Raw genomic sequence first — 22500 nt, 5'->3', positions numbered from 1 at the left:
TGTCTTATTTAGCATGTTTTTTTACTTACTTGGCCAAGTATCATGTATAAGAGCCGTAACACTGAGAATAAAAGACCTCTGGAAATGGGAAGTTCGACAGCGGGGAACATTTACTGCTTATAAGAAAGAAGATAAGCATTAGCCAAGATCGCCATTTAACTAAGAAAGGAAATTCAACTTTAAAAAAATGGAGTTTCCTAGAAATCAGAGGTTTAGTAGGAAAGAAAATAGACACGTAAATGGGCAGTCAAATTGCCAAAGAGGAACGGGAGAAAAAGAACCTAGTGAAAGAAAAGCGATTAATTCATGCTAGGAAAAAGTGCTGGTTCTTAAACAAGTGAATAGCTAACGGGGCTCAGACTTTGATGAACGACGTGGAAAGCGCAGACGCTGTGATTGAATGAGTACTTCTGCGCTCTCAAGTACTCTTGATTTTATCTTGATCTTATAACCGGGTTTCTTTTGGCTTAACATAAAAGCAGCCCTTATGAGGAAAGAAAAATCTCTAAATAGATGAGACTGGTGCTTCTGGAGGAATTAAAACTTGCGTCTATCAATAAACATTAGATTAATTAATCCAGTATTTACTGAAAAAGTTGCAAAGGCGGAAAGATTCATCGAAGCTGTACATCGTATAATCAAGGCCACCGGAAATAGATCTATCTTTCGGTGGTCTCGGTATAATGCTCTATGAGCCGTGGCCCATGAAACTCTAACCAAGGTCCGGTGGTGCCCTATTCTTTATCGTTGTCAAAAGCAAGATCATAGCCAGCTTTAACCATAAATAAAATCAAAATTACTTTGGCTAGAGGGTTGCAGTTTTGTGTGGTTAATGACTGGAAGGTGGATGATTCAACATACCAATTTGCAGCCCTCTAGCCTCAGTAGTTTTTAAGATTCTGTGGGTGGGCAGAAAAAGTGTGAAAAAAAAAAGGCGGACAGAAAAAAAGTGCGGACGGTCAGACAAAGCCAACACAATAATTTTCTGTTCCGAAAACTAGAACGGAGGAAGCCTTTTTATTATTATTAATATTATTTTTAGTGTCGTTGTATTGGAGAGAGAGAGAGAGAGAGAGAGAGAGAGAGAGTTGGGGCTGGTGTGGGGGTGGGGTGTTGGGAGGGAGAGGCGGTGGGGGGACTGATACTCTTCATCCATCATGATTGTATCCTCTGGAAAAACTATCGTGTTTGTTTGACTTTTCTCTGACAGACCAGGAGAGGTCAATTCACAAGAAGTTTTTAATTACTTACGAGAAGTTTTAATTATTACGAGGAAAGTATTTGCTCCCTCCGTCTGCCAGAACGATAGACTGACGCGGATTTTGTTCTCTCTCTCTCTCTCTCTCTCTCTCTCTCTCTCTCTCTCAATAAGGGAAGCCTTACTTTGATTTAATTGTTTATCTAACATATTTAGACTACACTTCCTGAATTTGCATTGATATTGTCAACTCTTTCTTCAAGAAACCTTATTGCTTTCTTTTATTCCTAGAACATCAATCTTACATCTCACTTACACCGGTTCAGTGTACATCTTGAACTTTGTAAATATTACTTGTATAGGGGCTGTTGATCGTGTGTTAATTATGAAAGTTCTTATTGACTGACCCATTATGTAAATAGCAGCTTTGTAATTCTGCACTCTTTCATTCTAACCATTTAAAATCCAGCAAGCCACCACATCCTACAAGTTGTAAATTAGAGAGCACCTAGAGGGTTTAAATTCATGTACTTCTCTGATTGCCTCTGTTTTTGCCGATTTACATAACATTCCCTCTGTACAGAAACTTAGACATCTAGAGAAAATTATAAGTGCGTAAAAGAAACGTCTCAATCATCAGTAATCAATGGTTTTAATAGTTATGGAATTTGTATCAAAACTTCTACAAAAGAGAATGTTTCTAGACAAAGTCATTCGAAACAAGCTACGGATGATCGATCCATTTTGCGTTTCATTCAAACATCATTTATTCAGGTACCACACTAGAAGGTTGAATGGATCTTTTCAGATAGAATAGGGAAAAAATGGATGATTTTTTAATTTTTTTTTTTAAGTGGACCATTCGTTGTTTAATCTTCGTGTATACTGTAGCGTTTTGGAACCGATATCTTAAACCAGCGAAGAGGTTTAGGTGATCTGATCTCAGAGTCATTATAGTAAACCCAAAGAAAGAGACAAATGATATAAATCCATTCATTTAAAAAGGGGGCAATAAAGGTGTTGTGAAGTATAGCAAACGACTTAAGCTTTCTTTACTCAACTTATGATTGTTAAAGTAGATTTAACGTTTTCGGTTTCGATTCCATCGGAAAGGGGGAAGCCATACGAGGAATGAACACTTTCATCATACAGAGGTGGAGAAAATCCCCATATTTTCACAAAAATGAAAAGACTAAATGAGTGTGAGGGAAGGAATCAGTCTTCCACAACTCACATATATAACTGTGAGCACAGGGAAGGAAATAGTTCGTATTTTGAGAAGAGATCCAATATTGGATGTTGGCTTCCTTTCAGATCGAAACTGTTTTGTTGCCTCTGGTGGGCCATTTCTTTCTCCTCCTGAGTTGGTAACTGGGGTCGTTTTTTTTCTAGGAGATGAGGCTAGGGTGCACAGTCATCAGTTTCGTGAATAAAAGTATTACGAAGTTTGCGTTGGTAGTCACTTAACATTTTTTGCATGCTAGATTTAAATGATTGATACGGTGCGTGAGTTTTAGTTGTCTGTCAGTCTGTTGTGTTTCTTCTAAGTCTTCAGAATTATTAGTTAAAAGATTTCTACAGTGTAGTTATCCACATATTTGTGAGAATCAATCACGAATCACATGCAAGAAAAATAAACGAGAAAATGAAAATAATAATAACACCCCATAAGTATACGTCAGTGTTAAAAAATACTACCAAAACGGGAAAAGTTGAGCGTGCTCCTACAAGCTTCCCTTCCCAGCAAAAAAGAAAGAAAGAAAAAACTTTTTTTACAAGAACACCAATGTATCAAATGTTAGTGCTAAAAAAGCAAAAGGCTAAAACACATGCACATACATTTTATATATATATATATATATATATATATATATATATATATATATATATATATATATATATATATATACAGATAGAGATAGAGAGAGAGAGAGAGAGAAAGAAATATATATCTTTGATTGCAATTTTTACTCACGTTTATATATATTATATATAGATATATATATATATATATATATATATATATATATATATATATATATATGTATATATATATATATTTCTCTCTCTCTCTCTCTCTCTCTCTCTCTCGTCTCTTCTCTCTCTCTTATGGGGAAAGAAAGGTAAAGGATAAACCCGAATAATGTCTTGCTATTTGGCAACATTAAATGGTGTTTATTCGAAACTAACGTTGAAAAAGAAATTTGTAATCAAATGCACTATGAAATTTTATGTATACCGATTGATTGCAAACGCTATGAATTAGGCACCGTTCTCTTATGCCCACAGATCCGTTTTAGGTCTGTCAGGGACAGCAGACACTTCACTTCCCCCAACAAAACTGAGGACTGAATAACTGTAAGATTATCGTATCATCTTCATTCAGTAAAGCCTTCGTTTTCTGGGGCGAGAATTATGTCTCCAGTAACCCTTAAAAATAACATCGTTGAACCAAACTAAAACTTCTTTCAGTATTCTTCTGAAGGTGGAAAAAGAAACCCACAAAATTACTGAACATAAATTGTTTAATTGTAAGTCTTTACATATTTTTTTAAAATAACTCAACACTCATGTAATTTCAGGCCCATATCTTGAGAAAGGGCCACAGATAGGCCCTGAAAGTACTCGAGTGCTGAGTAAAATATGTAAATACTTAAAACAAAGTAAACAGGTTATACTAGAAATTTTGTGGGTTACTTTTCTCTAGTAATATCGTTGCCACCTTACCATCCTGAACTGATACCCCAGGCAAACGGAATTGTCTGGTCTCAATGAAAACGTATCAGAAGCATCTAGTTGGTCACTGTATTAACATACTCTGAATGATATCTGATCTGTAATTTATTTTCCAATGTGATGTGGAATTACTAAGAAAGAAGTTTAAAAAAAGTGCTTTTTTCTGTGTTTATCCTCCCTGAGAATTACATTCAGACTGTAAGAATTATACGTAAAAACGTGACACACTATATCCTTCCTGAGATATATGGAATTGCTATTTTGTATCAAACTTTGATACCTAGAGAGCTAGGACTGATACAAGAACAGAATAGCGTTGGAGGTGTTCGAAATTCGTATTTTTAAGGAAATCGTTTTATCGACTGAGAAACGTTGCCGAGTTCCAAGCTATTCCGTTTGGTAGGTCCTCCTGGGTAAGAAAATGAAACAAGGTTACCTTCCTTTTGTATTGCATGGGGCTGAGAGGGACAGAGCTTTCCAAATCAAATTTAGCCATACCATCTGAGAGAGAGAGAGAGAGAGAGATGGGGAAGGAGAGAGAGAACGAGAGAGAGAGAGAGAGAGAGAGAGAGAGAGAGAGAGAGAGAGAGAGAACTTGAAAATTTAATTTTTTATACTTTTGACTCTCCATATATATGTATATTATATAAAATATATTATTAGATTCTATTAATGATATTTATATATATAATATATATATATATATAATATTATATTTTTATATATAATATATATTATAATATATATATATAGATATGTATATATATATATATATATAATATATATATATTATCATAATATATATAATATAATATATGTATATATATTATATATATATATGAATATATACAGTAGATTATTGTACCATGATTTTTTTCCTCCAATAAGATTCCAGTTCAATGATTTATTTGTTTTGCATTAGCCATGACATGACTACAGTACTCCATTAAAATGCAGTTACTGCTCTGCACTCGTAAAAACATGCATCTTAGTAATTTCTTGTTAAGCAGTATTGTTTACTGACTGCAACAAGCTCTTCTGTAAAGATAATGAGTGAGGTAGTTATGGTGGTCATTCTTATCCATTACAGCCTCATTGATCAGATGTAGCCCGAGAAATGATGTGTGTATTAATTTTGAGCTAAGTTGATCCTGTTCAGTTTGTGAGAATGATTATCAAAGAAATTACAGTGTGCTCTGAATTTACTGTATGTAGGAAAATATTATGCATGAAGTTAGCTCTCTTTTGTAAACAAACTGTTAAAGTAGCTCTTACTTCACCCTTCTTTTGTAGAATGTAAATCTCTTATGGAAGAAAATTATTAAAAGGTATAGCGTTTCTTACTTTTTAGAAATGGGCAATTGGGAGCAAGCGGATTTGTTATGTGTTAGCTACTCTTTTCTTCTAAAATATAATATCCTACTGGTTAACTCTCATCTTGTAGATATGAAGTTCTTGGGTAAATTCCATTTTGCAGAGTATTGAAATCAGCTGAAATGAATAAAGAACTTTCTGTAGAATTTCCTTCAAAAGGTGAAATTGAAGGTTCATCATCAACTTCTCCTGTTAGTCATGAAAATGAAAACTTGGGGGGCATTAACACAGCCAGTAATGATAGCTCTGTGGGCCGTATCCAGAAATCATACGACGGTTCTTTGTATGCGATCGTCATGGTCTTGCCGTATCCAGAAACCACACGAACATACGCAGGCCTTCGCATTTAACGATGTAATTTTGGAACCATAGTGAGCGACGTGTCGCATGGCTACCCCCTTGCGATGGCAGAATTGAAAGAATGTAAATTTCAACTCTGCATCAAAACACATTTGCCAAAGTGACTTATCTACAATGTCTATCGAAAATATGAAACAATTTGTGGTAAAAAGACACGAATAAAAGCACAACAAAGATCTTGAAAGGAATTCTTTTAAGAAGTCTTTGCTTACCGTAAATACCGACGACGGATGAATTCGAGCTCATCGTAACAAAAATAAGCGGTAGGTTAGCTGTCTTGGAATTCTTTTTCTTCAAAATAGGCTTCGTTGACGTGTTTAGAATTTCCTTTTCAATACAGAATTACGTTTTAAAATGGTATACGTCTAGAAAGCTTAATGTGGTAGTATTATATTGCCCAAGAAAGTTAAAATCAGAACAGCCAATTGAAGCTCTCAAGTAGGCTGGTGATGCAAGCGTGAAATTCCACGTAGGCTGTTTGTAATAAGAAAGTATGGAAGTGTAAATGACTAGGCTAGGTTCCATGTGATACTAAAATGAGATTGTCCAAGCCTTTAAAAAAAGGATGAAGCTAATTGCCTATGGTAGTGGCTACCAATAGGTATGGGTTGCGATGGCTTTCACAGGTAGTGAATTGCCAAATCTCGTTGTACCTAAGCCAAATTACTGATTTCTTACAGGCTATATAAAATTTTAGTTCAGTTACGGAGAAGTATTTCTTCTCTCTCTCTCTCCCTGTATTGATAAATTTAATAAGGAATTTTCAGTATTTCCGTTAGGTTAATACCTAGATACCAAAACCATCTTAGAATGCTGTGTTCCATTCCTACACCTGGGCTTCACCCCCTTTTGGCCCCCACCTGACTTAAATATGCATCCGTAAGTAAACAGGCTGAGGCGGCGAAACAAAAATTGAATAGATCAGAAAAAGTTTCAACAGCAATGCAGACTTTCAAAGGAACTGTCCACTGAACCTCACTAACCTAATTGTCTGGACCAAAGAGGTTGGTATATCCAAGGCACTTGTGTATATATTATGTATGTATTGAGCATTAGAAACACTATTTATTCAGCCTTTCCTTCTTCTTTTTTTTTTTAATACGTACAGGGAAAACGTTCAAATTTCAATTTCCATTTCATCTTTTAGTGTATGTTCAATATGAAATTTTGGTCAAAAGCCAGACACTGAAAACTGTTTGACATTTAGCACCAGAAAACTTAATAAGCACAAGAATAAGGAAGCACAAGGTCAAAATGGACTCCAGAAAGAGGAAAAGGAAAAAATAAATAGAAGGGCCTAGAGAAACTTATCTGCACCAGCAGCTGATGCTTGAAGCTACTAGATCTGACAGCAACTCTATGAATCAGGCACCAGTTACTGGTCACTAACCCTCCCCCACAGAATCCTTATGTTAGGTTACTTTACTTTGCCTTCATGCTAAATTGCCCATTAGGTTCATCTAGTCTTATTACAATTTCCCTTCAGAGTTTCAGCCTTTCCTCATTTATGCCATCCATTTCAGCTGCCTTTTCAAATTTCACACTTCTACTGCCTTTTAAACCTCCCTCCTCTAAATGGGTCTTGCATTATCAGCATTCTTCCTGTCTCATCTATGCAAGTAATCACAGCACTTTTAGTATCTATACAGTGTTGATTTTATGTTGTATTTTTTCCCCTTTTTATACATACTCTATCCTCACTTTTTCCTGGGCTGCTTTCCCTATTGGTACCTTTGGGTATATAGTTACTTGCTTTCTAATTGGGGTGACAATCTAGTTAGTAATACGACTAATATAATACTCAGTGAGTTTTCCTAGACAATGTTTTTATTCAGTCTTGATCATATTACTCCTTATATCTTTTACGAATTTAACAAACTAATTTCCTTTTTCCAGCTTGAACAGTTGTCCTTCCTGTTGTGTTTAGACAGATACTTAGTACTTTAGTTATGAAAAGTTTGGTTGATGACAGTAATAGTGATGCAGTATATTACAGTTGCGTTTTTCTTTTATTTCTTTACAAGGAAAAATAATTTCTCCACGCAATCAATTTTTGGTAACCTTATGGTACATGGCAACTGGAAATTTCCAGTAGACATTGGGAGATTGTTCAGATATGGCCCAGAGTAGTGTGTCGAGGTGCCTTACGGATGTTTATGCTGCTATTGCCATCCTTGCACAATAATTTATCAAATTCCTAACTCCACAGGATGAGAACAAAATGATGATGGAGTTATCAAAAATAGCTGGAATGCTTGGTGTGATAGGCTGTGTGGATGGTACACATATATACCTATAGAGTCCAGGAGGTCTTAATGCGGAATTGTACAGGTGCAGAAAAAACCTTTTTTCTATAAATGTCGTGGTTGTATGTGATGCTTCTTTGAGGTTCACTAATGTAATTGTAAATTGGCCAAGCAGTGCTCATAACTCCAGAATATTTTCTACTTCAAGACTAACAGAGCCTAGAGTCGGTCATGTATAGAGGTTTTTTGTTGGGAGACAGTGATTATCCATGCCGTTCTTATATAATGACACCATTTCTTGCTCGCAATACACATAAACATAGACGTTACAATGCTGCGCACATCAACACTTGCAATCTTAAAGAACTTGCCAGAGGACTGCTTAAATAAAGGTTTGCAATTATCAATACCGGTCAGAACAAAGTTGGATAATACTAAGAACATAATAATTGCTTGTGCAGTCCTTCATAATTGTGCAATAACAAAGAATACTACAGAATACCTCTCAGGATGAAGAAAATCTTGAATGAATGATCCTGGTAAACCTGATGTGGGTATCACTGAAAGGGCTGACAATATCCAAGGAGCTCAACGTAGGGCCCACATTGTTGACGGTTTTTTTTTAAGTTTAAATAGATTATGTATTTATTTTCTGTTAATTAGGTTGAAAGTAGTACAAGGAACCCCCACTTTTGGTAATTTGCACTTTAATAACAATAAATCTATAATCTTATTACACTTGCATTAAGAAGCATTTTAAATATTGAATTGAATAAAGTGACAACACATTAACCCAAGAATGCTTTTGTCAGAGCTAACAGCTGTATGTGCTAGGTAAATTGAACATGATACCAAGAAAATGAAAATACACTTCTTATTGACTTAATGAAATTTGAAAATATAACTTACATGTTTGCCTTTAAAAATGAACACTAATGGATTTATTATATTTTCTGGTTCATCCTGAAAAAAATATTCAATAGCAAAAGCAATCTATGGTTAAAAAGATGTAATTCATTCTAGATTACGAGAATTGACTGAAAGAATAAATATTATTTTTTAACATAAGAAAAGATTTATTCAGGAACTATTACCATATTTGTCAATCTGACACCCTGAGAAAGACAAGACTGTTGTACTTGCAAGATGAAAATGGTGATAAAAAAAATCTGAACACAACTTGTGATTCAGGTTAAATCATAGCTATCTGGACCTGTGGTTCAGGTCAAATCACAACACCATTACTTAGACCTTTACTTATGATGTCTAATATACATTATTTAGAAACAATGGTTTAAGAATTATATCATAACGGGCTACCAACGCAAGAGCCAGTGTCCTGCAGAAGGCGAGGGCAATCTTTAAGTAAGTATATCATAAAAATATGGCCAAAGTAATAAGAGGGACATTAAAATATTATACTAGCCCTAAGATGTTCTAAACTCTGATTAATTGATAAATTATCCTGTTAGTACATATTATCCCTATCACAGCATAGGCTACCAATTTTGAAAATATAATTTCGAAGTAAATCTTGTAATGTATGATACTCAATACCTAATTTCACTTAACATCAGATTCATCAAAACAATATAATACTTAATATCAAGATGCAAATGGACATATATGATACTCAATACCTAATTTCACTTAACATCAGATTCTTTAAAGCACTATTATATAATACCTAATATCACGATGCAAATGGACATATTAAACCTATGTAACAGCATACAAACTAAGAAATGAATATTTGGAAGTATACACTAACTTACAAATAGGAACACCTGATTCATGAGAGCACCTTCATATACCATAGGTATAAAATAAAATATATACTAACACTACATCACAGCATAGAAAAATATGAAATGGGGTTGGTTTGGTTTATGAAATTTAGGCATAACGTCAAGCAATGGGGCAACTATGGCCATTCAGCATTAAAGAAATAATAGAGTTAAGTGAAGGCTGACCTTATGATGAAACCTTCATTTAACAAACACACCTATCAGTGGAGCCATTTTTCTCTCCTAAAAGCAAACACGTGATCTATGGAAATAACACCTACTGTAACCCTAGCAATAAGGCTAAATTCCATAAACCAACCAATACCTAGTTTATTCATACGAGTTGCGCATTGCTTCATAGGCAGATTTTGCAGTTAAGAAAAGCATTCAAGTTAGCAAACACAGTCATTGCTGATGAGTGCATTTCATTCATATTGTTAATCAATTTCACCTTTAGTTCATGCTCTTTTTTGGCCATTATATGTTGCTCCTTTTCATTTTCCATTCTGAGATTATGCAGTTCCTCTTGTCTTTCCATACACTTGATGTATGCATCATCTAATTTTAATTTTTTGGTTGAAGAATGTGCTGTTTGTGGGTGTAGAAGACCGAGGTATTGGAGATACATCCCGTGATGTGTTGCGCAATTTTGGTGAAGTTCTGCCTGGAGTTACAATAGGCGTTGAAGGTCGGGAAGTTTCATGGGGAACCATGGGTTTCAAAATTAAGTGTTCCATTGAAGACGGTACCAATGACGTACCTGACCGATTAAGGAATGTGGATCTTGATTCACGATTAGACGAAACACCACTTTCTGATTGTGCTGAGGTTGAAAGTAGTGTCTCCATAATACCTGAAAATATCAGGCAAAATAAATAATTGATCTAATGCACCTTAGATGTCAATCTCTTCTGCAGCACTTCTAAACTGAGTATACAAGTGCTGGAACCTTTAGGGTCATACAGCATTAAAATGTTATCTTCAACCCAGTCATCAATAATAAAAACATAACCATTTTGCTTTCCCCAAGGCACTACAAACTTTTCAGACAGGTAGTGTAATGGCCATCAAAAAGTTGAAAGTTCACTATTTAATCAATTTCATTCTTGAAAACATCAGAGTACTTACTTATTTTAACATCATGTATGGGCTCTCCTGTTTCGTCAACTGGATGAAATGTTTCTAGTAAATCTTTGTCCATGATCAATTCTGTCATCAGCGATGTGGCTATCACAAACTCTTCTGAATGGTTTCGAAGATCTGGTGGAGGACTACCACCAGTTCTGCATAGCTTTTTCTTGACAGTAGCATCTTCCTGCTTCACTCTAGTAAATATATATATATATATATATATATATATATATATATATATATATTATGAATAATAATGTTTTCCCATTGGCTTTCTAATGTATTCTACAACTGTGACTTTAAAAATAGATTGAAATGAAATTTCAAAATATAAGAAAAAAAGAGATTGTAATGAAATTTCAAAATATAACACAAAGCTTACCATCCTGTGTACTTCTCTTCCACCTCCAGAATAATGAGTAAAACATCTGTCGCACGATTGAATTCGTAAGAAAAGTCATTTGAGCATTTACACAAATATTAATGAGCACTTAAGAAAATAATTTGACCTTTGTGTGGCTGGAAATGTTGGCTGCACATTATAAAGCATAATAAGGGAAACAACCGAGTGGTCTAGCTGATCCAGTCTTGCCCGCTTGTTGATCCACCCTCCGAAAAAGTTCTTTAACACGTCCTGACACTGGAGATGTGCACCGGTCATGAGTCATCGGTGGTGGGAGCAACACCTCAAGACCTGTACCCTCCTTTCGAAGTAGGCAAAAGTACTTTTTCGGAGGGTGGATCAACAAGTGGGCATGACTGGATCAGCTAGTTCACTCGGTTGTTTCCCCTAATACCACTTCAGTTAATGTAGCCTAGCCTGAGCAGTTCACATAGTTGCCACAATCTAACGTAGCCAAGACTGTAGGCATTATGCAGTCTTCAGGCTTCAGACATGCTAGCATAAATGTGAACTCAATAAAAAAATAAAGGTTAGCCTATTTCAGGTGTTGCCCAATCCAAATCATTTGACCACCTGCAGACAAGAGCCAAGATCTCAAATGTTGGCTTAAACTTTTGAAAATAATCACTTGGCCCAGTTTGCAAGCAGGTATCACACGTTAGGGTAAACAGTATTTATACTTCGGAAAATCTGGTATAGCTACCCATAAGAAAAATAGCCAAAGTTTTACCATCAATTTTTACAGTAATAAACTGGCTGTAAGCTAATAAATGTTTAATTTAGTTGCAAATCCACCCATTAACAATACGATAATACTGCTGTGTGCTCTAGCCCTTCTATCCACCAGGAAATTGTAAGATCCTCCGCATAGCTATTCTAAACCAAAATTAGATTACCCAAATTTCCTATGATAAACATTAATAAATAAAAATCCATATCAAATTATACAAACCTAATGCCTGATACACCAACTGCTTTTGTAATAAGCTAGACATTACTAACCTAACCTTTCCAGAGCACCCCTCACATCCCCTATGATTTGGTTAGCATAGCCTAAGCCAGCCTATTCTACTATGCCCCATTCTATTTATTTGAAGATAATATATTTATATAATATAATAGCTTTAGATGATAAAATAGTGTTCCCTTGGATAAGCTACACTAGGCTAGCCTGATGCGAGTAGCGTTAACAATTGAGCAAGCAGCACTAGCCTCGGCCTTTCATAGCATAAATTTATTTAAACCTAACTGATAGTTTACGCACCATTTTGCCCACAGCGGCCTAAATTTGCTCTGACAACAATTAAAAAAAAAAAATGCATCCTTACTTGCGTTTTACGTGGTCGAAACAGCGCTTGACGTACATTGATGACCGTGGAGGTTGGTCTGGATACATGGCGTTGAACTTCAAAGTAATTTCTTGCCATGCCTGACGTTTTCTTTCCAAAGTTCTACTTCCCGTAGATTGTTCGTTGGTTACACTCATGCTCCTTCATCAAATTAAGCAGCATTAAACGCTGAGAATCAGCTACTGGGGGGTGCACGCTCCATATTCCAGTATCCTGGTAACTTGGCAAGTTGCGTAAATTTCTCTCGGTAACTGTTTGTTCAGATTTCCACGCCATATCAGGACAGCAAATATCAAGTATACAAAATATACTACAGATATGCAGTATCTTTTTATAATAAATAATAAAGACATAAAGCCATTTCAATTTAGTATTATGGTACTAAAAGAAATTGTCTATGATACTGATACAGCCTTGTAATCATCGATTCCAGTCATTTCATTCCCAGTAATCGCATATGTTGGTAAGACTGTTCAGCCAGTGAGGCAATGCGATGGGAGTTCGGCCGTCGTATGATTTCTGGATACCACGACAACCCTTTGTTTGAGACCATACAACAGCGATCGCCTTCGTATTGACAAATGCGATCGTATGATTTCTGGATATGGCCCTGTGTCTTGGGATCCATCAGTAGAAATCAAGACTGAACCAGAATTGTACGAGTCCAATGAAGATGATGTGAAATATTCATACACAATTGATCCATCAGTAAATGAAGATCCCTTAGCTTGCAGAAAGGAAATTAAGACAGAAGGAGGTGTCTTTATATGGACAGGTATTCAAGATGAGTGTAGCATACCTGTTTGTCAGGAAGGCAGTGTTAAATCGCATGAGAAAATTCAATCTGCGGAAAAGCCTTTCAAGTGCAGCGAATGTTGGAAGTCGTTTTCTCGGAAGAGTATCCTCACTGATCATATAAGGACTCATACAGGAGAGAGGCCATTCAAGTGCACAGAATGTGGGAAAGCATTTTCTCAGAAAAGTTACCTTAAAATCCATATGAACAGTCATACTGGCTTGAGGCCGTTCAGATGCAGCGAATGAAAAGGGACATTTCAAAGAAAAGTATTCTTACAAATCATATGCGAATTCGCACCGGGGAAAAGCCATTCGGATGCACTGAATGTGAGAAGTCTTTTTCTCTGAAAAGTATTCTTACAGATCATTTGAGAGTTCATACCGGAGAGAAGCCGTTCAGGTGCTGTGAATGTGACAAAGCATTTTCTCAGAAAAGTGACCTCAGGACCCACATGATCAGTCACACTGGAGAGAGGCTGTTCTTATGCACTGAATGTGGGAAAGCATTCTCCCGTAAAAAAGACTTGACAAGGCATGTGAGGATTCACACAGGAGAGAAGCCGTTTCGCTTGTAGTGAGTGTGAAAAGGCATTTTCTCAAAAGAGTAATCTAACAGATCACATGAGGACCCATACGGGAGAGAAACCATTCATATGTACTGAATGTGGGGACGCTTTTTATAAGAAGAGTCACCTCATAAGTCACATGAATAGCCATGACATAGAGAAGGCATTCCAGTGTATGCATTGTGGGAAAGCATATTATCAGAAGAATGATGTTAAAAACATATTAGAATTCACACTGATGAAAAGCCGTTCAGCTGTAGTGAATGTGGGAAAGCATTCTCTTTAAAAAGATATCTGAGGAGTCATATGGTTAGTCATACTGGAGAGAAACCATTTAAATGCAACGAATGTACAAAGGCATTTTCTCAGCAGATTCATCTTACTGATCATATGTGGATTCATACAGGAGAGAAGCCATTTAGTTGCTTGAAATGTGGGAAAGCCTTTTCTCAGAAATGTAATCTCAGAAGTCACATGATTAGTCACAGTGAAGAGAAGTCATAGGGAATGCAGAAAAGTATAGTTTCATAAAAATATCTTAAGTTGAAATATGGACTTACAGAGGAAAAAGTCCTTTTTCTGTATTTTGTGGAAGAATTCACAGTAGTTTCAAACTCATGTAAGTTAAAATGGATAAAAGTAATTTATTTCCTGCTAACATGACAGAATTTTCTCTGACAAATATATGACAGCTTGTATGTAAAGTCACCCAAGGAGGGAACAGGTTTTTTTGCAAATAAATGTGGTAAAGATATAAAGAAAAATCCTTTGTCGGTAGATAAGGAGCATTTTCTGAATGAGAGTCTTGAAAAGCGTGGGAATTCAAGTAGGACAAACACTCTTTTAGAGAAGCATTTTTGTGAACCCTATATGTACCTCATTCAAACAAAAAATAATGCTTTTGGAATTGGATATTAGTGTAGAAACTGATTAATTTCTAGGTGAAACTAAGTATTGTATGACAATATTCCAGGATAGGAAATATCTTATGTACATATTTAGAAAGAAAAAAGTGTTTTCAAAATCCTAAATTCCTAGAAAATGAAAATATGTACTCACTTTTGCTAAAATGTTTGAGAATTCACAGGTAAACCCCTTTAATGTATCAGTATTCTGAGCTTTGAAGTAATAGCATGTCTAATGAACTTGGTGTATTGCTTACGTGCTGCATGTTCATTCTCTGAGGATTTATCCATCAATCTCTCAAAAGACGGGTTCTCAAGGTCAGTGAGTGTGTCATTTCTACCACCATCTCTGAACATGTTCACCAGTCTTCAGTTACCAACTTGATAGTTAATGTTTTAGACGTTATGGGAGAAAACCTAATAGCTTTCCAAGACAAGATCAACAGATGGATAGTAGTCACCAATCTAACATCACATCAGATTTAGCATTTTTAACAAATCAAAGGGAAATTATCATTTGTTCTTTGTGACAAAACTGTACTGATTCTCCTTTGGCTTGAGTGTTTAGAAATTTTTTTTACTTTCTCCCCACTTTTATCATGTGCTGTACATCTGGCACTTGCCATGCGGACCAGCTTTTAAAATAATATTTCCTAACCGATGATTTAATTTCATAGACCCATCTGTCTGGAAGGCAGGTGCTTCACTATTTACTTTTGGATGTTTTGGAAGTCTGTGACTTTTCCCAATGATTTCTTGTGGGTTTGCATTGAACGAGCTGATGACATAGTATAGTTTTGAAGTAACACACCACCACAATGTGGTCTTGTTTTTGACAGAAGTGGGACTATAGTCAAACTCAGCCTTTTTGGCTGCCAAGGCATTGGCCGCACAGTTGCCACAGTTCTCTAAATACGCCATGACAGTGATGAAAAAATGTCTCTGATATTTTTTATACTAACTAAATATATGGTAATTACTCTGTTTCATAATAGAAACTTCATATGTTTAAGAATGACTAAGTTTTTGATGAAGAAATGAATGTTACTAAAAATGTTTTCCTGAGATTTAACATCACCTCTGTGCTGGGTTAGTGCTCCGTTGCCACCTCAGCCCGACAAGGTCATTCTGTGTCACGTACCTACCATGTAAACACCTCCCGCTTCTCGTTGCCCCCGCATGCACAGTCAGACTAAGGAAATCATTTATAATGTTAATCGGTACTTTTTGAGATGAAAAGGCCTACGGCAGACACAGCCAAAGCCGCCAAAGTAAGCAAAAGGACAGTTAAAAGGATTTGCTCCAAAGCAAATCAAGAATGGTGGTCAGAGGCTGAATGCAAGAAGAGAGAAGAGAGAAAGGTGGGGCGGAAGTACCTACCTTGGGAGAAGTGGCAATGGTGTGGAAAATCCAGGGTAAACAAGACCAACGCCCCAGTGGCCAAAAAGGCTGAGTTTGACTATAGTTTGTGCCAGCTTCACACCAGTGGATTTGAAGATGATAGATCTCTGGCTCAAAGGAACTATCAGTAGAGTCTGTGCATCTTTCACAAGAGATCTTTCTCTCTTACTAAACATAAAGCAAACAACACTCACCCATAAATACATTAGTCATATTTGAGGTGAACATGCTGCATGCTGAAGGTTTCAGTCTGCTATATCAGGCACTTTCAAGTGCATTCCCTTGATAAATTTAAAAACACCAGTGGTGGCTAGCAGTCATTAACGCCTACTGCTCATATTTTTCATCCCCTTTCATTTGTTTATATTGATCATTTCATCCATCCTGTCAAAATTGCAAATCACCACTCTAGGAGGGTTCATATCAACGTTACTGTTACTGGTCCATCACCTACCAATAATCACTTGGTCTCTCGTGGCTTGATAACATCATAAACTTTGATTTTGTAGCACTGTTATCAGCTGATGATGTCATACGAATGGGAACCTTATTTTCACATCATGTAGCTTTCAGCTTAAGCAGATATTTATCTCTTGTAAGGTAATACATTGGTAATTGTGTGTAAATGCAGAATAGATAGAGCAAGGGTCTCATTTGTAGGCATATGCCAAGGTCGTACCTCCCTCCATCTCCAGCATGTTACAAGGTGCATGAATTTCAGAGCAGGTTAAAATTTTACAATGGGTTGGAAAAGCATCTCATTTCCCTCCTGGAATGGTATGATCTCAGTACATTCTCATTCCATTTCCTCTCTGTGTACCAAAGAACAATCATATATTCTATCAGTGTGACTGTGCCCAGATCCTAGTGAAGTTTTTTTTCATAAGATGATGCACTGCCCCTCTGAGATTTATTATGTCTGAGTTCAGTAATGGAAATCCTTGTCTGTTATTTTTATTGTAATTCAGTCATATTGTATATTTTTACAGTATAATATTTACTTGAAAAAAGTTTTATTAGTAAATTTGTAGAACCAATTAAAAGGTACTGTTTGCCCACTTGCCAAGAAACATGGATGTAGAACATTTATTTTCTTTCTTGGCATACATTTGGGTTGTAACAGATTAATCAGTGTGATGTTTAATGCTTAGATGAATTGTATTATAGAATTCCTAGTAAATTATTTTTATAATCGTGCTACTGTTTCTTTTACAGCATTGTTCCTTCTGATATCTCTTATGAGTACTATTATCTTCCCAAAGGGTTTCTCATCACTGAAGGCAAAATCATTGATGAATAGAACAAGATGTAAGTTTATTTATTCACTTATTTATTTATTTATTTATTTATTTTTTTTTTTTGTTTATTTTTTTTTTTTTTTGAGGGGGAAGGGAGTTTGGGTTGGGTAGCCAAATTAGAGAACTTTAAAGTAACATATAGAATATAACAATATAACAACTAAAATTGTAGTGTTGTATTGCAGTAGAGTGAGTGTGTGTGTGTGTGACGAAGAGTCAAAATTCTTCAAATTTAATGAAATGGTCTTTTTAGTGTTGATTGTTATTTATATAATATTCTTCCTCATGCGGTGCACTGTAGGCATTACTTAAGGTTCTTTGCAGTGTGCCTTCGACCCTTGGCTGCAACCCCTTTCGTTCCTTTTACTGTACCTCCATTCATATTCTCTTCTTCCATCTTCCTCTCCACCCTCTCCTAACACTTGATTCATAGTGCAACTGCGAGGTTTTCCTCCCGTTACAACTAACAAATTTACTACCAGTTTCCATTTCAGTGCTGAATGGCCTCATAGGTCCCAGTGCTTGTCCTTCGGACTAAATTCCATATTCAATTCAATTAAAAACGTGTTGTTGTTGATTAAACTTCAATTATGGTAAGTTACTGTTCAGTACTTCCAAAACGGCAACGTTCTTTATCCCCATGGGAAGACAACGGTTTCCTGTCGTCTGGTTTGAACCTTTGTGAACAAACTTTACCTACCGATGTCTCTGCAGATTCATTCTTGAAGTTTAGGAAAGCACACAAGAGAGAGAGAGAGAGAGAGAGAGAGAGAGAGAGACGAGAGAGAGAGAGAAGGAGAAGACAGAGAGAGAGAGAATTACCGTCACTAGCGGATCCAGACAAATTTCAATGGAGCCACCAATTTTCACACACACACACACAGCAATCGCCTGTCGAGTGATATTACTACGTCTTCTGTGCGTAACTTGGAAAGGTATATACTCGTTTTATAACGATATCTATAGAAAATAAATGCAGTTTAGATGTAAGATTCGATATTATAGAATCTATCGTTGAATCTAGGCCAATAAGAACCGTTCACCGATCGTCTTTCGTAAGTTTCGAAAGACAATTGACGTAATGAAGATGTACCTCGACGAACGTATGGTATGAACACACACATCAGCCTTTGCAGCTGCTGCTCCCTGCCTGTTATGTTCTAACTTCTAACGCTATTATTAGTAGTGAAAGCAGTCGGAATGCGCTTTTGCAGTGTATTTTTAGCAGCATGGCATTTGCAGGAATAGATCTAGTATCCGACTATTTGCCCGCTTTGACAGAGATCTTCTATTAGAAGAGTCTTCATTAATGGACAGAGCATATCGAAGGAAAAGTTCCTTCTTTCAAGCGGTCTTCTAGCTTATTCCCACAGACAGAGGGAAGGCCATTTGCAGGGTAGATCTTAGATCTCCGATATTTGCCCGTTGACGAGATCTTCTATTAGAAGAGTCTTCATCAAGGGACAGAGCACTTGAAGGAAAATTTCCTTCTTTCTGCAGAGTCGGTCTTCTAGATTATTCCACAGATAACCAGAAGGAAGGCTTACGAATAATCTAGATATCGTATGTTTGCCCGTTTGACAGAGATCTTCTATTAGAAGAGTCTTCATCAAGGGACAGAGCATACTTGAAGGAAAAGTTCTTTCTTTCTGCAGAGCCGGTCTTCTAGATTATTCCCACAGAATAACCAGAAGGAAGGCATTTGCAGGAATAGATCTAGATATCCGACTATTTGCCTGCTTTGACAGAGATCTTCTATTAGAAGAGTCTTCATCAAGGGACAGAGCATACTTGAAGGAAAAGTTCCTTCTTTCTGCAGAGCCGGTCTTCTAGATTATTCCCACAGAATAACCAGAAGGAAGGCATCTGCAGGAATAGATCTAGATATCCGACTATTTGCCCGCTTTGACAGAGATCTTCTATCAGAAGAGTCTTCATCAAGGGACAAGAGCATACTTGAAGGAAAAGTTCCTTCTTTCTGCAGAGCCAGTCTTCTAGATTATTCCCACAGAATAACCAGAAAGGAAGGCATTTGCAGGAATACATCTAGAGAGACCCGAGAGAGAGAGAGAGAGAGAGAGAGAGGAGAGTTTATCAGTTGTCATTCAGAGTTATCCCAAGCAGAGCTGGGTCGGTCAGCTGGTGACAATGAATTGGTCTCAACTTACCACTGTATGTACCAGTGAATGGTGGCGCCAGCGTCCTCACCCATAAGGGCTTGCTGATACCCCTTCATATATGCGTGTGTATGTGAGTCTGTGTGCATGTGCGTGTGTGTTTGTGGGTATGGAAGGATGCAGATTATTACACTGAAACTTATAATCTCAGGTAAGCTGTATTGCAACTTCTCTGGCCGTAATCCCAAAGGCCACACTACGTTTAGTTATTTTATGAGCGATAAAGTTTAGCTTCATGTAGCGCACAAAGTTTTAATTGTATTTTTGAAGTCGTGTCTAGATATTGCCTGAAAGGAGTTTGAGATTATGCCCCAAGATATTACATGAAAGAAAAGCGATTTATTCATGCTAGGAAAAAGTGCTGGTTCTTAAAGAAGTGAATGGCGCACGGAGCTCAAACTTTGATGAACGACGTGGAAAGCGTAGACGCTGTGATTGAATGAGTACTTCTGCGCTCTCAAGTACTCTTGATTTTATGTTGATCTTATAATCGGGTTTCTTTTGGGTTAACGTAAAAGCGGCCCTTATGAAGGAAAGAAAAATCTCTTAAATAGTTGAGACTGGTGCGTCTGGAGGGATTAAAACTTGCGTCTATCAATAAATATTAGATTGATTAATCCAGTATTTATTGACAAAGTTGCAAAGACGGAAAGATTCATCGTAGCTGTACATCGAATAATCAAGGCAACCGGAAATAGATCTATCTTTCGGTGGTCTCGGTATAATGCTCAATGGGCCTTGGCCCATGAAACTTTAACCATGGCCCGGTGGTGGCCTATCCTATCGTTTCCAGAAGCAAGATCGTGGCCAACTTTAACCATAAATAAAATCAAAATTACTTAGGCTAGAGGGCTGCAGTTTGGTATGTTTAATGATTGAAGGATGGATGTTTGACATACCCATTTGCAGATTCTGTTGGTGGGCAGAAAAAGTGTGGACAGAAAAAAAAAAGAAAAAAAAAGTGCGGAAAGAAAAAGTGCGGATGGGCAGACAAAGCCAATACAACAATTTTCTTTTCAGAAAACTAAAACGAAGGAAGCCTTTTTACTATTATTAATATTATTTTTAGTGTCGTTGTATGAGAGAGAGAGAGAGAGAGAGAGAGAGAGAGAGAGAGAGAGAGAGCATCCATCATGATTGTTTCCTCTAGAAAAAGTATCGTGTTTGTTTGACTTTCTCTGACAGACCAGGAGAGGTCAATTCACAAGAAGTTTAATTACTTACGAGGAAAGTATTTGCTCCCTCCGTCTGCCAGAACGATAGACTGACGCGGATTTTCTCTCTCTCTCTCTCTCTCTCTCTCTCTCTCTCTCTCTCTCTCTTTCTCTCTTTAATAAGGAAAGCCTTACATTGATTTAATTGTTTATCTAACACATTTAGACTTTACACTTCCAGAATTTGCATTGACATTGTCACTTCTTTCTTTAAGAAACCTTATTGCTTTCTTTTATTCCTAGAACATAAATCTTACATTTCACTTATACCGATTCAGTGTATATCTTGAACTCTGTATTTCCAGAACGCTGTATTTCCTGAACTCTGTAAATATCACTTGTATAGGGGCTGTTGATCGTGTCTTAATTATGAAAGTTCTTATTGACTGACCTAGAGGGTTTAAAAGTCATGTACAGAAACTTAGACATCTAGAGAAAATTAAACTTGCGTAAAAGAAAGGTCTCAATCATCAGTAATTAATGATTTTAATAGTTATGGAATTTGTATCAACACTTCTATGGAAGTGAATGTTTTTAGACTCGGTCATTCGAAAGAAGCTGCGGATGATCGATCCATTTTGCGTTTCATTCAAGCATGATTTAATCAGGTACCACACTAGAGGGTTGAATGGATCTTTTCAGACAGAATATGAAAAAATGGATGATCTCTTTTTTAAGTGGACCATCCGTTGTTTAATCTTCATGTATACTGTAACGTTTTGGGACCGATATCTTTAATCAGCGAAGAGGTTTAGGTGATCTGATCTCAGAGTTATTATAGTAAACCCAAAGAAAGAGACAAATTATATAAATCATTCATTTAAAAAGGGGGAAATAAAGGTGTTGTGAAGCATAGCAAACGACTTAAGCTTTCTTTACTCAACTTATGATTGTTAAAGAAGATTTAACGTTTTCGGTTTCGATTCCATCGGAAAGGGGGAAGCCATACGAGGAATGAACACATTCATCATACAGAGGTGGAGAAATTCCCCTCAATCCCCATCGTTTCCTAAAAAATCAAAAGACTGAATGAATGTGAGGGAAGGAATTAGTCTTCCACAAATCACATATATAAACTCTGAGCAAAGGGAAGGAAATAGTTCGTATTTTTAGCAAAGATCCAATATTGGATGTTGGCTTCCCTTCAGATCGAAACTCTATTGTTGCTCCTCGTGAGCTGGTAACTGGGGCCGTTTTTTTTATTTATTTATTTTTTTTTAGGAGCAGAGGCTAGGGTGCACAGTTATCAGTGGTTTTGAATAAAAGTATTACGAAGTTTGCGTTGGTACTCACTGTTAACATTTTTTTGCATACTAGATTTAAATGATTGAGACGATGCGGAGTTGTAGTTGTCTGATAGTCCATTGCGTTTTTTGTAAGTCTTCAGAATTATTACTTGGAATATTTTTGCAGTATAGTTATCCACATATCTGAGAAAATTAATCACGAATCACATGCAAGAAAAAAAACGAGAAAATGCAAATAGTAATAGGATCCCATAAGTATACATCGGTGTTAAAAAAAAATACTACAAAAACTGGGAAAAGTTGACCGTGC

At 36.5% G+C, this 22500-nt stretch overlaps 1 protein-coding gene and 1 pseudogene across 1 annotated transcript; both read left to right on the top strand.

Annotated features, from left to right (window-relative positions):
- Positions 1–5430: 5430 nt before the first annotated feature.
- Positions 5431–8428, top strand: LOC135226311 (putative nuclease HARBI1; annotated as a pseudogene).
- A 4747-nt stretch (positions 8429–13175) lies between these two features.
- Positions 13176–13957, top strand: LOC135226310 (gastrula zinc finger protein XlCGF7.1-like). The gene is made up of 2 exons (XM_064265751.1): positions 13176–13359; positions 13746–13957. Exons 1-2 carry the CDS (start codon positions 13176–13178, stop codon positions 13955–13957), a joined length of 396 nt encoding a protein of 131 aa, XP_064121821.1.
- The last annotated feature ends 8543 nt before the right edge of the window (positions 13958–22500 follow it).

This window comes from Macrobrachium nipponense, chromosome 14 (assembly GCF_015104395.2).
Source record: "Macrobrachium nipponense isolate FS-2020 chromosome 14, ASM1510439v2, whole genome shotgun sequence".
Taxonomy (NCBI): Eukaryota; Metazoa; Arthropoda; class Malacostraca; order Decapoda; family Palaemonidae; genus Macrobrachium; species Macrobrachium nipponense.
This window is presented reverse-complemented; position numbering and strand designations above follow the sequence as displayed.

Excerpts from the sequence above, each read along its gene's own strand:
- LOC135226310 (XM_064265751.1), top strand. The coding sequence starts at position 13,176 with ATGATTTCTGGATATGGCCCTGTGTCTTGGGATCCATCAGTAGAAATC. Across the intron at positions 13,360-13,745 it reads AGGTGTCTTTATATGGACAG|ATCATTTGAGAGTTCATACC; the intron begins GTATTCAAGATG and ends GTATTCTTACAG.